General features: G+C 38.0%; 1 protein-coding gene across 6 annotated transcripts in view; it reads left to right on the top strand.

Moving 5' to 3' along the window:
• Window positions 1–13,609, top strand: part of LOC116848145 (sodium/potassium/calcium exchanger Nckx30C) — a 110,940-nt gene extending 97,331 nt beyond the window's left edge. For all 6 annotated transcript variants that reach the window (XM_032823943.1, XM_032823942.1, XM_032823948.1 and 3 more), the window contains 2 exons: window positions 5,236–5,488; window positions 12,302–13,609. In XM_032823943.1, the coding sequence (XP_032679834.1) occupies window positions 5,236–5,488; window positions 12,302–12,542 (494 nt within the window). In that variant the 3' untranslated portion in view covers window positions 12,543–13,609. The remainder of the gene's footprint in view (window positions 1–5,235; window positions 5,489–12,301) is intronic.
• The last annotated feature ends 10 nt before the right edge of the window (window positions 13,610–13,619 follow it).

The raw sequence follows: 13,619 nt of genomic DNA, 5'->3' as shown, positions 1-13,619 counted from the left end.
ACGATTTATCGTTCGCCGGAAATATTAACCGGGAAAGGGAAGGAGGCTCGCGGAGAAGCGTTTCGAATGCTTCATTAATTACAAACTAAACTTTCTCTCTCTCTCTCCTTTTCCCTTTAGATGGATACGTATTTATACTTTTTTTTTGTTTTTTTTAACTCGCTGAAAACTCGCCTGGTCAGATTAAATACTATCAATCAGTGCAGACGTCACATAGCATTTTCGCATGCTTCATATCGATCCCAAGGGCAATATTGGCATAACTCCTCGGAAACGCGGAATTCCGATCCATCGATCTCGTCAAGCTAGGATAACAAATTTTGTATCAAAAGCAGGTCGATCAAACGGCATTCATAATTGCAGTCCCACGTGACGTTTTGCTGGCCCACATGTTTGTTTTTTTTCTCCTTTTTTTATTTTTCATTAAACGGTCGACGCGCGTAACTCGCGATACTTCATTGAGAATCCACGATATAAAGCTACCCGACTAGAAATTGATCCCATGGTCCTGATTGATCCTAGTCAATTATCTGGTTTGTATAAGGTGATATCGTTTTATCGGTTTTTAATTATTAATAAGATCCTATCATCCATAATCATAAACCTTCTCTAAGTGACAACGTATTTTCTTTATACGAAGAAAATATTGTAATATATAATATATAAATCAAATGTGCATGATATTTTTAAACAAATGTATAGTAATTTTGATTATAATTCTGTATGATCCAAAGTTACAAAAATTTTGTCGTAATTTTTACTACAATTTTTCCGTGTATCCCTTTGGAGTGATAACCGGAATCACACATTAATTTTTTCCTTGATTTTTCCGCTCCTACGTACTCCCTTAATGTGCTAAAAAAATCTCTAAAAATTAATGAGACTTTCTTTATCCTTTTAGTTAAAAATTACATAGCTTTTTGGGAAAAATAAATTGCCAAGTATTTTATTTTTAGTGATTTTTAAACAAAGATATTTCGAAAAATGTGCACTTCTTAGAATAGCCCGAACACAGAAGACCTTCGCTGCTATTCAGAGTGGCAAACTTATTAATGATCCTTAATAGGTTGCAGTTAGAAATATTTTTTATATGTTCTGAGTAACTTTTCTGCGTCTTTGTATCGTTAACAATATTCATGTTATGATATTTTTAGATTTTTCTTGCGTATACTCTGAAAAAGATTCAAAACCTTGTCCTTTACGTTTGCATAGTTACTCTCTAGGATCCTGCGGAAAATATAGGTTACACGAGAAACTTAGATTCTACCCTACCCCCTTCCCCTGATTTCATCCCCTTGATACTTTGTAATAACTTGAGCAAAGCCTAGTAGTTTTAGGTAATTATTAATAAGGTTTTGATTGCCACACTACGTTGCATGACTTATCAGGACCCGATAACAACCTTATATAAATCAGATAACCGATGGGGATCAAACTGATCAAGACCGTGGGATAAACTTTCTAGTTGGCTGGATGCTTCTCGAGATACCCCGAGAGTATCACGGCTCATTCTCGCGAAGGATGTAAATAACGCACAATCGGGTCGCGCGTTATCGGGGGAAGGCAAGAATAAACGAGTTTTCGTGAAGTTTTCGTTTAATAATAAATAATGTTAAGACTCGCGCGCGAATAATACACCAGTACCATTATTCGTAGCCACTTCGTGTTGCCGTTGCCGTCGGTGCCGCCGTCGCCGCCATCAATCACGGGCGCGCTGCATTATCTCAGCCTATTAACATGCCTCTATTGCGACGCCGCACAATGCCCGCGACGAAAGATGATATTGACACGCTAATTTCGCATTGGAGACTGATTGTTGCGCACGTACGAACGCAATGGATGGCCGTACGAGCGAGCGCGCTGATTCTATTGTCGATGAAAATTCCGATATGTCCTTTGAATTTCAACAATATCGGCCTTTGATTACCGATCTATTAATATGGTCGTTGCCACGATCAATTAATGCGAGGTCGCACGCGTCGCAAAACGTGCGGGCGAACTGTCGATTCTCGTTATTCGATATTGTTGCGTGTTGAAAAATTTGCGTAAGATAACGTTTTGTTTTTCCTTTTTATCTTTCTCTCATTCTCTCTTTCTCTCTCTCTCTCTCTCTCTCTCTCTCTCTCTCTCTCTCTCTCTCTCTTTATACACTGACAAATAATCTCTTTGAGTGTGATTCTCTCACTTCTCTTTGAATTTCCAAATTACGCGCGACAGAATTGTGTTTCGCTATTAATATCAAAGAAAAGGAGGTCGAGACTAAGTACTCCATATTTCAGAATTTCAAAGTTACAACCTCTCAGACAACTAATTGTTATGACTGACTGTACAAACATGATAGAGGCAGCCTTCTTCTATGTGTTAATGCTCGCCGCGATCCTGTTAATTGTATATTTTGCAATGACCAAAATACAAATATGCAATAATGTAGCAATCTTGGCCTGGTACCAGATTCAGTTGCCCAGTAGCGCAGAGTAAGAAGGATACACTATGAAATATATCTTAATTAGTATATAGATATATCCTGATTAATAGTTCCGGGATCTTCGCGAAAGATTTCCACAATCCTTCTGCAGACTCTTAATTATAGCCCAACTTTACTTCGTCCGTCTATATTTCAATTATTTTATGAATAATTAAATATAAATGAATAATAAAATATATATATATATATATATATATATATATATATATATATCAATTATTTTATGAATTGCTTTTATATTATTCGAAAAAATATATCATACATTTGCAAAAAACCCCATTCTAGTCAGTAACACATCACCTAATTTTTTATTTACTCACAATAGAGAATATTAATACAAAATTTCTAGAAGCTACAAAATACTTTCCTACTACTAAATCTGTTTTTTCTATTTTTTAATTGTAATATTATTCCAATTTTAATGAAACTCAGGGAGAAGTATCTATGTTTTAAAAAAACATAATAAATACTAAATGAGAACAAATACTAAATGAGCAACGTATCCCTGCAATCTAGACCTGGCCTCCCCTGTGCGCTCGCGAGAATTAATAGATTCTAAATTAAGAGGAAGATAAAGCCTATAAGAGCTGTGCGCTGGATGTTAGTACAAATATGAGTATATGAGTATAGTATATTATGAGAGAATAATAATGTTTGACAGCGTTAGACGCAAGTATTGAATATGTCTTACAACATACGCAGTGAATAAAACTTTTCACGTCGTATCGACCTTAAATCTAAATTATTATGTAATTAATCTCTTGCTTTAAAATTTCCACTAATACTGTCAAACGTTATTATCCTACCATTCAAACTTATTCGCACTATCATCCGATGCACAACTCTAACAGGTTTTATTTTGTTCTTAATCAAGTGTATATTTTCAGAGTCTTTAATATATAATTTAGTCAACAGATTTCTTTTTTCGAAAAATACGACGCGAGGCGATAAGCGCGAATATTTTTCATACCAAATTAAGATTTATTTTCGTCACGTGACTCGCACCTCCTCCCACTCCTCGCGGATAAACGCGACGGTGGGATAATTAAAACGGCGCCCGGGCTTAAATTTGATTAATCTCGCTTAAATTAAGCAAATTAGTTATCGCACACAGCCTTTCTGTTGCATAATTTCATCTGTTCCGATGAAAAGACTAATACAGCCGGGGCACGAATCGGTAACAGGAACTCTCGTTCTGTTTCTCGTCCGGCAAAGACGCCACGATCATAATTGCACGAGAAGGGATTCAGTAACGACGTGGCGATCGGTCGTGGCGCATTTAGCATACTTAAACTACTCCCGTTAATGGGAACTGCAGCTACAGCCACGAACGAGGTGACGCGACCGACTAGAACGTTGGCGCCAAGTGGCCCGACTGCATAATTCTATTCCGGAAGAACATCCCGGTGCTGTCGCGGAAAAGAGGAGGAGGAAGAGAGCGATATGACTTTTCGCGCACCGACGATCCCACGGGAGAAATTAACCGCGCGCACGGGGTCGTCGCGATATCCGATATCGGTGTCGCCGAGCTTACGCGGTCGCGATTAATAAATCGCGATCTCCATGACACGTAGAGCACAATGCATGGTATGTGTGCGTGTGTGTATATATATGTATGTGTGTGTGTGTGTGTGTGTGTGTGTGTACAGTGGATTATAAAACGCAATGAAACTGGGAGCTGTTAAAATTGAGAATCATTATCGCGACAGACTCTTATGCAATAGTAATATGATCAATAGTGTCATTAAGAACAATTCAGACAAATCGATCTACAGAAACAGAGAAGCGACACAAAAATATCAACAATCTTCCTTCCACGCACATTCAAGGAATCATGGATAAAATCTAGAGATAAATTCTAAACAAACATAACATAAAAATCATCCACAAATCCACGACAAAAATAGGACAGTTCCTCGACAACTCAAAGAACTAGAAACTCCACTAAATACACTAGGAATTTTTCAAAATTCCTTGCTCATGCGGCAAATCTACATAGGAGAAACTAGGAGGATGGTCAGCATACGTCTGAAAGAACATGAATCTGCAATCAGGTTAAACATGTAGCACACTCAGCATTATATATAGATATTTTAGATAGAAACAAAATATAAAATTCTGTTTGACCAAACATCAGTTTCAACTAAAAGCAACACTATTTCTCTAAAAAATACAGAGAATTGCTAGAAATTTATAAATAGCCCAACAACCTCAGCAGAGACGACTCAAAACAAGTCCAATTGGCAATTCAATCCTCCTAGACCTTAGATAAAATTTGAGAAATTTCCAAAAAGTTCTATACCTACACTTTCTTCTCTCTTCTGGTGCTATAATCCTTTTCTCTTCACCTAATGCCTATATAAAGGGAATCCCTAAGCAAGAGCGACAATCTCAAGTTCCTTTGCCGAAAAATCTCCTGAAGAAGTGAACTGTAATGTTCACGAAACTTTGAAAGCAAATCCACGAAGAAATCGCGGAAGGACGTGGTACCAAACTGAAAGTCAGACCAAGCATTTCACCGCGTAAAAATCTAAGATATCATAAGAAATATAAATAATAATAAATAATAATAATACAAATAATAATTAATAATACAATTACTAGGTAAGAGTCCGCGTCACAGACACACACACACACACAGAGTAATGACTCTCAATTTTGATAGTTTGGTGACCTTCCAACTTCATTGTGCCTAAACCGTTTTGCAATCCACTGTACGTAACAGATGCCACGCATCCGTTTAATTTCAGGGAAGAAGTTCTTCCCGGTGACGTTCATCGGCTCGATCTTCTGGATCGCGGCGTACTCGTATCTGATGGTCTGGTGGGCGAACGTCGCCGGTGACACAGTGGCCATACCGCCGGAGGTGATGGGCCTGACGTTCCTCGCAGCCGGCACCAGCATACCGGACCTCATCACGAGCGTCATCGTCGCGCGGAAGGGATACGGCGATATGGCGGTGTCGAGTTCCGTCGGCAGCAACATCTTCGACGTGACCGTTGGGTGAGCATACACGCCGACCTTCCAATACCACGACGATCTCGACGTCAACGCGGCGCCTTGCGACGTATTGCCGCGAGAGTGACGACTGTATTATATGCGACGTCTCGCCTGTGCTCCCCGAGATATCCCGGAAGACGGTCGACCCGCTTGTTTAATATAGCCATATCGATATTTCATTTCGATTCTCACGATACGCTCCAAGCGCTTTATTACGTTTATCGAGTGCTATTGGACGTGGGGGGCATATCGCGAATACTCGAGACATTGTGTCATTCACTTCGCTCATATGGGGCATATTACAGTTTCAATTCGCAATAAGGGAGTACTCCCTGTTTCCTTTTTTCCCCCGTTTCTTTACGAGCCATTTAGAAGATAAAAATTCTTATCCGTGCTCGCGCCATACAAAAAACGCGAACAGCGCGAAGCTGAAGGATATTCTGGGTCGCGCTAAGAGTGATCCCGAGAAGTAATATTTTATTGGTATAACACTGCAACGGCGGGATACGTGTTAAAAGAAAAGTGACGGATAAGCACTATCAGGCGAGAAATCGTACCTTTACAGTCGCCACTTTCTGCCACGCGATACCGTGTTGCAGCAACGTGTGTCTCGTTGATCTTATATGCGAATACAGTTTCGCATTACAGCTCGATATGGACGAAATGAGATTGCTAGACTCCATATAGATAAGAAATGTAGAAAAATACGAAATATAGGGGAGCATTTCCAGAAAGCGCGGAACATCATATTGATTTTCTGGCTGGATTATCTCGAGTCTCGAGGAAAGATAAAAAAGAGAAGAAATGCAGAGCACAGATTAGCGTGCGTGAGCCAAGTGACGTAGATAACGGTGCAAGAAGAAATGCTGTGGAATAAACATTCGTGAATGTCTCATAAGATATACTTCGGAACATCGACATTCCTTAAATGAACAAAGATTTTTAAATCGCTCTTCTGTCATCTAAACGCGCTAAAGTATAAAGTGGAGCGTCGCGAAATTTAATACGCTCCCGAAAGCGACCGCTGTTTTCTTTATTTTTGATCTCAAACTCATTTACGTCACGCTATATTGAGAGATCGATTAACGAGGAGAGCTAAGTGCCAAAAAGGCCGGGAGCGATATCAATCTCGAATTTCGGTAACGTTAATCACTCGGACGGAACGAAGCAAACAGCGTTCCTAGGATAACGTTTCGAGCAAGAAAATACTCTCTAAAGTACAATCAGTGTATTCTTCACTGAAATACTGTACTCATAACTAGCGTTTCATTTGGAAGTATAGCACTGAAATTTCGCTGAAAAGAGCAATTATTATACAGAGAAAAATACTATTCTACCGCTAAAAAGGCGATCATATTCAGTTTACTTTTCTTTTTTTGAATAATGATTATCTTTAGTAAAAAATACTTTCTTGATAATAATCTCAAAACATCACAAATTTTAAAGAAACCCATTATTATGTACTCAAATTAATAATTTATTTTCTTTACAAGAACATAAAACGTTATTGAAGGAAAAATTTTGTGGTTCGACTTACTATTTAAGTTATCAAACCGAATTTTTATTTTAACTTAATATTTTAACTTAATATTCTTGATTAAAATACTGAACCAATTAAGATTTAGTATATATTTTGAACAAATTTGATGCTTGTGATGATAGATTTGCGAATATATAAATTTATGAAATATTTAAAACAAATAATATTTACTCGAATGCAATCATTTTCTGTGTGCAGAGTCATTTTGATTGTTTTCTAGTCTTCTTTTTGTTACTATTTATGTTTCTTGAAGTTAAGGAAAAAAACACCTCGTGCGCGCGTGATTTTTAATTATTTTTAAAGTAGAATATATTAAAAAAGTAGACATTGATGATATCGTGACGAATTATTTTATAATTTATTTTAAACACTCAAAAGAGTGTCATTTTTACTTTTTATTTAATTGTCAGTATCATTATTATAAAAACAATATACAAACTTTTATTTGAGATTTTAGTTTTTTAAATTTCGATTGGGTTTTATTTTATTTTTTCTGTCCGTACACTTGTCTATTTTTACTAAATATAAAGAGCAAGTAAGTAATAATTATAATACATCTTGTTATAAAAAATTATAGGTTTGAAAAAATTATGAAAAATCTTATAATTTATTTACAATATAAAATGTCAATATTTTGCAAATTATATTCTCTTAGCATGTTCAGAAATTATTAGTACGAGTAATGAGGAACAGAGAGAATTTTAAAATATTAGAGACGCAACGAGTCAAAATAACTCTTTCGGTCAAAGGGGATTCTAGTGTTAATAGTAATGACTATTTCTACTATTAATGTACTTTGTGAATACGGACAATATCATTGCATGCAAAGTACATGGAAATCGTTAATTCTATCGTCAAATGCAGAATGTTGGATTAGACATAAAATGTAACAAATTTGTATATGGCAGACCTTGCAATGAGATCCTACATGGAGAAAATATTGTAAACAAAATAGCAACAGAATTTTTGTGGTTCTTGGATCATACAGAATTATACCTAAAGTTACTATATATTTGTTTAACAATATTATGCACGTTTAGCTTTTTACTACAAAATTATTGTAATTACTTATGTTTTTTATTTTATATTATTTCTGTAATAAAGTATATTACAATTTCAGTACAGTTCAGTTTCATAAAAAATATTGTAAAACGAAATATATTTTAACGTAATTTTTATCACAATATTTCCTTCATGTACTTCTACTAGTACTAAAAATCAATGAAAAACAGTGAAAAATGAGACGGAGCAGTAAAGTGGGAGTGTTTTCACTGAAAATCAATGAATGCTCACTGATCATCAGTGAAATAATCCTCCAAACTAATTGAAACAAAAACACTTTTGCTGAATCACTTTAAGAGAGTACAATCGGTCGATTCACGCCGCATTTAACAATTTGTAATATTGCTATTATCAAAGCACAGCGGGATTGTTTCACAATGGAAAAGTAACGTTCTCACTGGATCGTGTTCGATCTGCCTGAATTTTCGGTCCATGAGTTAATGTTATTAATAAAATACGCGAGCGCCGTTCTTCATCGTCTGCCATTTGTTCTCTCGTTCCCGTCCGCCAAACATGAGGGGCGCGCGCCCATCGCGATACTCCGCTTGCATTACCGGGGGAAGAAACGATGCCATTGTTATTCATATTGTACACTCCGGAGTGTATGCGCGGCCAATGGTTGGTGCAGTTATGTATCGATGTTGCGCTGAATGAAGCACTTACTTAGCTCACCTTCAAATATGCATTCGCTTCGAAGATACATTCGCGCGCGATCCGGATTATTAGGCGCATAATTGAATGTTACCTTCCGATGTGTCTATATCGCACGGTGTGCTTTGGCAACAAATCAGACCAAAATCCATTCAACGCTCTTGGATCTCAACGTTCCCGAAAGGCGACGCCTTTCTACAATCGAAACAGCACGAACGAGCGTCCGCAAAAAGGATACGATACCATTTGCGAGACTCTCGCAAGACGCGCGATATTATTTCGTAATCCTTGCGCTCGATGTATCGAGTATTGCGGGGAGCTTTCCCGATGCCATACGGACAATGTCAGCAGTGCCGACGAGATCCTCAGAAAACGGAAATTGATAGGAGGCAGGAACGATTACGGCTCGTAAGATATATCAACGGCATAGTGGAGTTCAATAGACGAGTCGAACAATGTCGGAATCATTGGGCTCTCCTGCACGTGCGCGAACACAATGCATTTAATTGTGTAATATATATGTACAGGATTTGTATTATACTAATGTCAACATACTCACACATATGTATGTTAAAATAAACATATATAATAATAATAATATAATAATTATCATAATTATGTATATATGTTTATACATTTTTTAACATATATATGTGAGTATGTTGACATTAGTATAATAGGAATTGTGTATATACGTGTATATACAGAATGTTTGACAATCATAGACATACGCGTTTGGAGCTACAATGGCGACATTTACGGCCGTGTGCTTGTACATTAGATAAAATTAAACAAAAGATTCCTGTATCATTTTTCAAATAACCACGTAGATTTTTAGTTATTAATTAAAGAAAATTGGCTGTGATTGTGCGCGATAATGCTCCAATTTTAATTAATTAATAACTCAACATTTTGGTTGTTTACGAAATAATAGAAGAATTTTGTCTTCAGTTTAATGAGTTTTATACATGCACACAATGAATGTGTCAAGAATTGTCAGATACGTACTGTATATATACGTGCTGACGATAGGTGGGAAAACGCACGTGTGCACGTAGATTAGGTCAAACTGAAAACATAAAATTACTTTATCATTTTGCAAATAACCACATAAAAATTTGAGCTATTAATTAAAGAAGATCAGTAATTCTCATTGCGCGCAATGCGGTACAGGATGTGACAGTAAGTGCGATTTCCACTGTGTTTTTGTTCATGAGACAAACTAAATAAAAATATCTTCTACCATTTTGCACATATAACCACGTAGATTTTTGAGTTATTAGTTTTGGCGAATGATTGCGCGCGATCGTCAATTTTCTTTAATTAATAAAAAAAATGTCAATAAAAGTCAAGAAGCACAGATTACTCAGTGCCATAACAAAATCTAGATTTAGGATGTGTTTATACAATCATTTATTCTCAATAAAGTCTAGACGTTTCGTATATATATATATATATATATATATATATATATATATATATTGGGAATATCTTTTAATTAATTTTTTAATTAATTAATAACTCAGAAATTCACATGATTATTTCCGAAATGATAGAGAACTTTTTTGTTCAATTTGACTTAACGTACATAGAACGGAAATCATACTTACAGTCGTATCCTGCATTGTATAATGCGATAATTCACTAATCTTGTTTAATTAATAATTCAAAATTAATAACTTTAATTTTTCATATGGTTGTTTGCAAAATGGTAGAGGAATTTTGTGTTCTACATACATATACATATGAGTGTGCGTATATACGTACGTATGCTCTTTCTCATAATGTATGCTACGCGTGTGCGCTACGAATCGGAATTTTGCCGACGAGATCGGACGAGGTTGGAAGAGGCGTGCGGTATTGGTAGCCGGGACCGACCCATCGAGGCATTCTCGCTATTTCACCGTAATCGCATTCGCTATTCGTTTCCCGGCATTATTATATTGTTGGCGTGGGAAATGCCGCGAATACTGTTCCGGGCACGACTTACTCCCGCCGCGGAAAGGTCTCTAGCCGCCCGAGAGCCGTCAAACCGGCGTGTTTTTCTCCACTGCGTTTAATAAAAATGCGCAATTGTGCGGCATTGCCGATCAATGATCGATCACCGTCCACGCATCCGCTGATCGGTTGCCAACTGGCAGGCTGCCTGGCAAGGAAGCGGAGAAATATTTCTCCGTATTTTTGCGCGTACGGGGCTTGCAACTGCGCGTCAAAGGATACACGGTATATTCAAGGCATGTCGGCAGCATTGTTACGGGCAAACGCATGAATTATAGATACTATATTTCATATACATATATGTATATAATACATATATATATATGTGTGTATAGAATAGTGCAACCCACCCGCGTTTGCAGCGGGTCGATGCGATAGATGATTCCGTTTCGCTTGTAATCATGAAGCCACAAGGGTGGAGTCTATAATATAAATGCGAATACATAGAACTGAGAAGATTTTGTCAAGAGCACTTGTCATATTTCACGAGTCTTATGAGGAAATAATGGATACGCGGGTTTCCACGGAATTAGAGTCGATGATCGGAGCATAGTATAATTCCGGACAAGACACGACATCACTGCGCTAAACAAGGAAGATGTTTAGAGGTGCTTTTAAGGTGTTTCAATTTCGAGGCTTTTAAATTAAAGAACAAACTGGAAGAAGGATTCAATATGACAAGTAATGAAATATGTATTCGATTAAACAGTTCTCGATATAGCACATCCTAGAAAATATAATCTTATTCTTAGTGGAATTTTCTCATATATAGCCTCAAAAGAATTCTTCTGAAACCAAAAGGAAAATATTCTAGTACCTAAAGAAAGAATTCTTGTTGCAAGCTGCTATTTCCAGTAATCTCATATTCTAAGCAAAAACTCTTACCGAAAGAGTATTCCTTTTCTAATCAAGTGAATTATTAATATAGAAATATATTAGATATTATAATTAGAAATATAGTAGATATTACCCTAAACTTTTTCTTTCTGAATCTACAAAAAAATATGTTTATTTGAAGCACAATGCTTTCTTACTAGAAGAAATTTGGAGAACAAGACTTGTACTTTAGATAAGAAGTACTGTAGATAAAGTTCTAACTTTGAAAATATTTTACCTTTGGTTTTAGAAGAATCTTCTTAAGGCTTTGAAACAAAAAAAGTTGATCTTCAGAGATCTTTGAAGTTATTCTACTTGGAAAAAAGCGTCTAATGGTAAGAACGTTTTTCGAAGATCACTTTTGTTTTTTGCTTTGAAGATATTTCAGGTGACAACAGTTACTGGCTCACGAGCCTTGCATGAGAGGATATTGCTGGAGATAAGATTATATTTTTGGGTGCAATCTACGAGAAACCACTGACGGTATTGGACACTAGTTCCACGTAATATTTCACGTTGCTGCAACTGTCACGAATCTCTCGTTCTTACAGAGCGGCAATTGTTCTCGAGCTGAGAGGAATGCGTGATTTTGGAAATTTGAAGTATAGCAGGAAGGGATAATGATACTTGCAGCGGCAAATCAGTCAGTCAAACAGTCGACTCGATTTGCGTTTTGCTTCTGCCCGCAGGCTTCCGGTTCCATGGCTCCTGTACGGCTTGATCTACGGGAAACCCGTGGAGGTGAACTCGGTAGGCATGGTGTGCAGTATAGCGATACTGTTCTGCATGCTGCTGTTCGTGATCATGAGCATCGCCTGCTTTAAGTGGCAAATGAACAAGGGTCTCGGCTTCACGATGTTCATCCTCTACTTCGTCTTCGTCGCCGTCTCGCTGATGTTCGAGTATCAGCTGTTAATCTGCCCGGTGTAGGACTGCCAGGACAACGGCAAAGCGGGCAAAGCAGAAGGAATCCCCTCTGGTGGTGTCTCGCCGGAGGCGGAGGAGCACGTCTGCGAATGGACGTACACACACACACTTACGGGTCTCGTCATCATCATCGTCATCGTCGTCGACAGGTCTCGGCCGACGAGAGAAACTCTTCCCCGCGGTCGTCCCGTGGCTTCGAGCCGAGGAGAGGAAACCGTGCCAGTCATTATCTGCCTTCCCGTGCGAGCGCGCGCGAAGGAAATTCAAAGGTCGAACGGCAATAGCACCACATCCGCCATTACCATCACTACTACCACCATCACCACCACACTATCACCAATCATCGAGAGTCACAGCAGTTTACATACTGCGCATATATTACGAGGTGTCTTGTTCTAGTCGAGGTGTACATATTGTATAAATCTTGAAATACCTGAAATGAAATACTCGTCTTGTTATAAGAATTCATCGAGCGCGACACTCCTCGACCGCTCGAGTGCGCTACTCTATTTAGGCACGGCGAGCGCGTTAGCCGATCGTGCCAAGGACCAAACGAGTGTAACTTCGTATAATCCGCAGGGGAGTCACCCGGCAAACTTTGAGTCTCATCTCCTCGAGCGTCTTCTCCTCCTCCTTTCTCGTCCTCTATTTCTCCTCGTTACTCGCGAGCGAGCGAGCGGCTCAGCGCGCGAGGCAGATCGATATCACGTCGCTATTTAAAATTGATTCGTCTTGATCCAAAGGATTCGCATTCTCGCGAGAGAGAGGCGTGGTTTGAACAGCGGATGTTCATGTGCGACGGCGTTTCCACTTTATGAAAAGCGCGTTCGTCGAAGCGCTGAGCAGCGTCTCTCGACCGTAGTCGCAGTCACATTAGCAATAAGTAACGCGATTCCTCGAGCGACGGTGGTTCGAACTGTCGGATTTTTCAAATGCCCAACATAGATTTACCGCGACGTTTGTACAAAACGCTCCTACCCGTAGGACTCCTTCCTTGTTTGACTCCTTGGCACGCTCACGTCCAAATAATATATATATATATATATATATATATATATATAATTATATATATATATATAT

Source organism: Odontomachus brunneus, unplaced genomic scaffold, assembly GCF_010583005.1.
Source record: "Odontomachus brunneus isolate Ranch 3 - 2012 unplaced genomic scaffold, Obru_v1 Obru_scaffold_090, whole genome shotgun sequence".
NCBI classification, from domain to species: domain Eukaryota; kingdom Metazoa; phylum Arthropoda; class Insecta; order Hymenoptera; family Formicidae; genus Odontomachus; species Odontomachus brunneus.
Note: the sequence above shows the minus strand (reverse complement) of the source record. Positions and strands in the feature narration are given on the sequence as shown.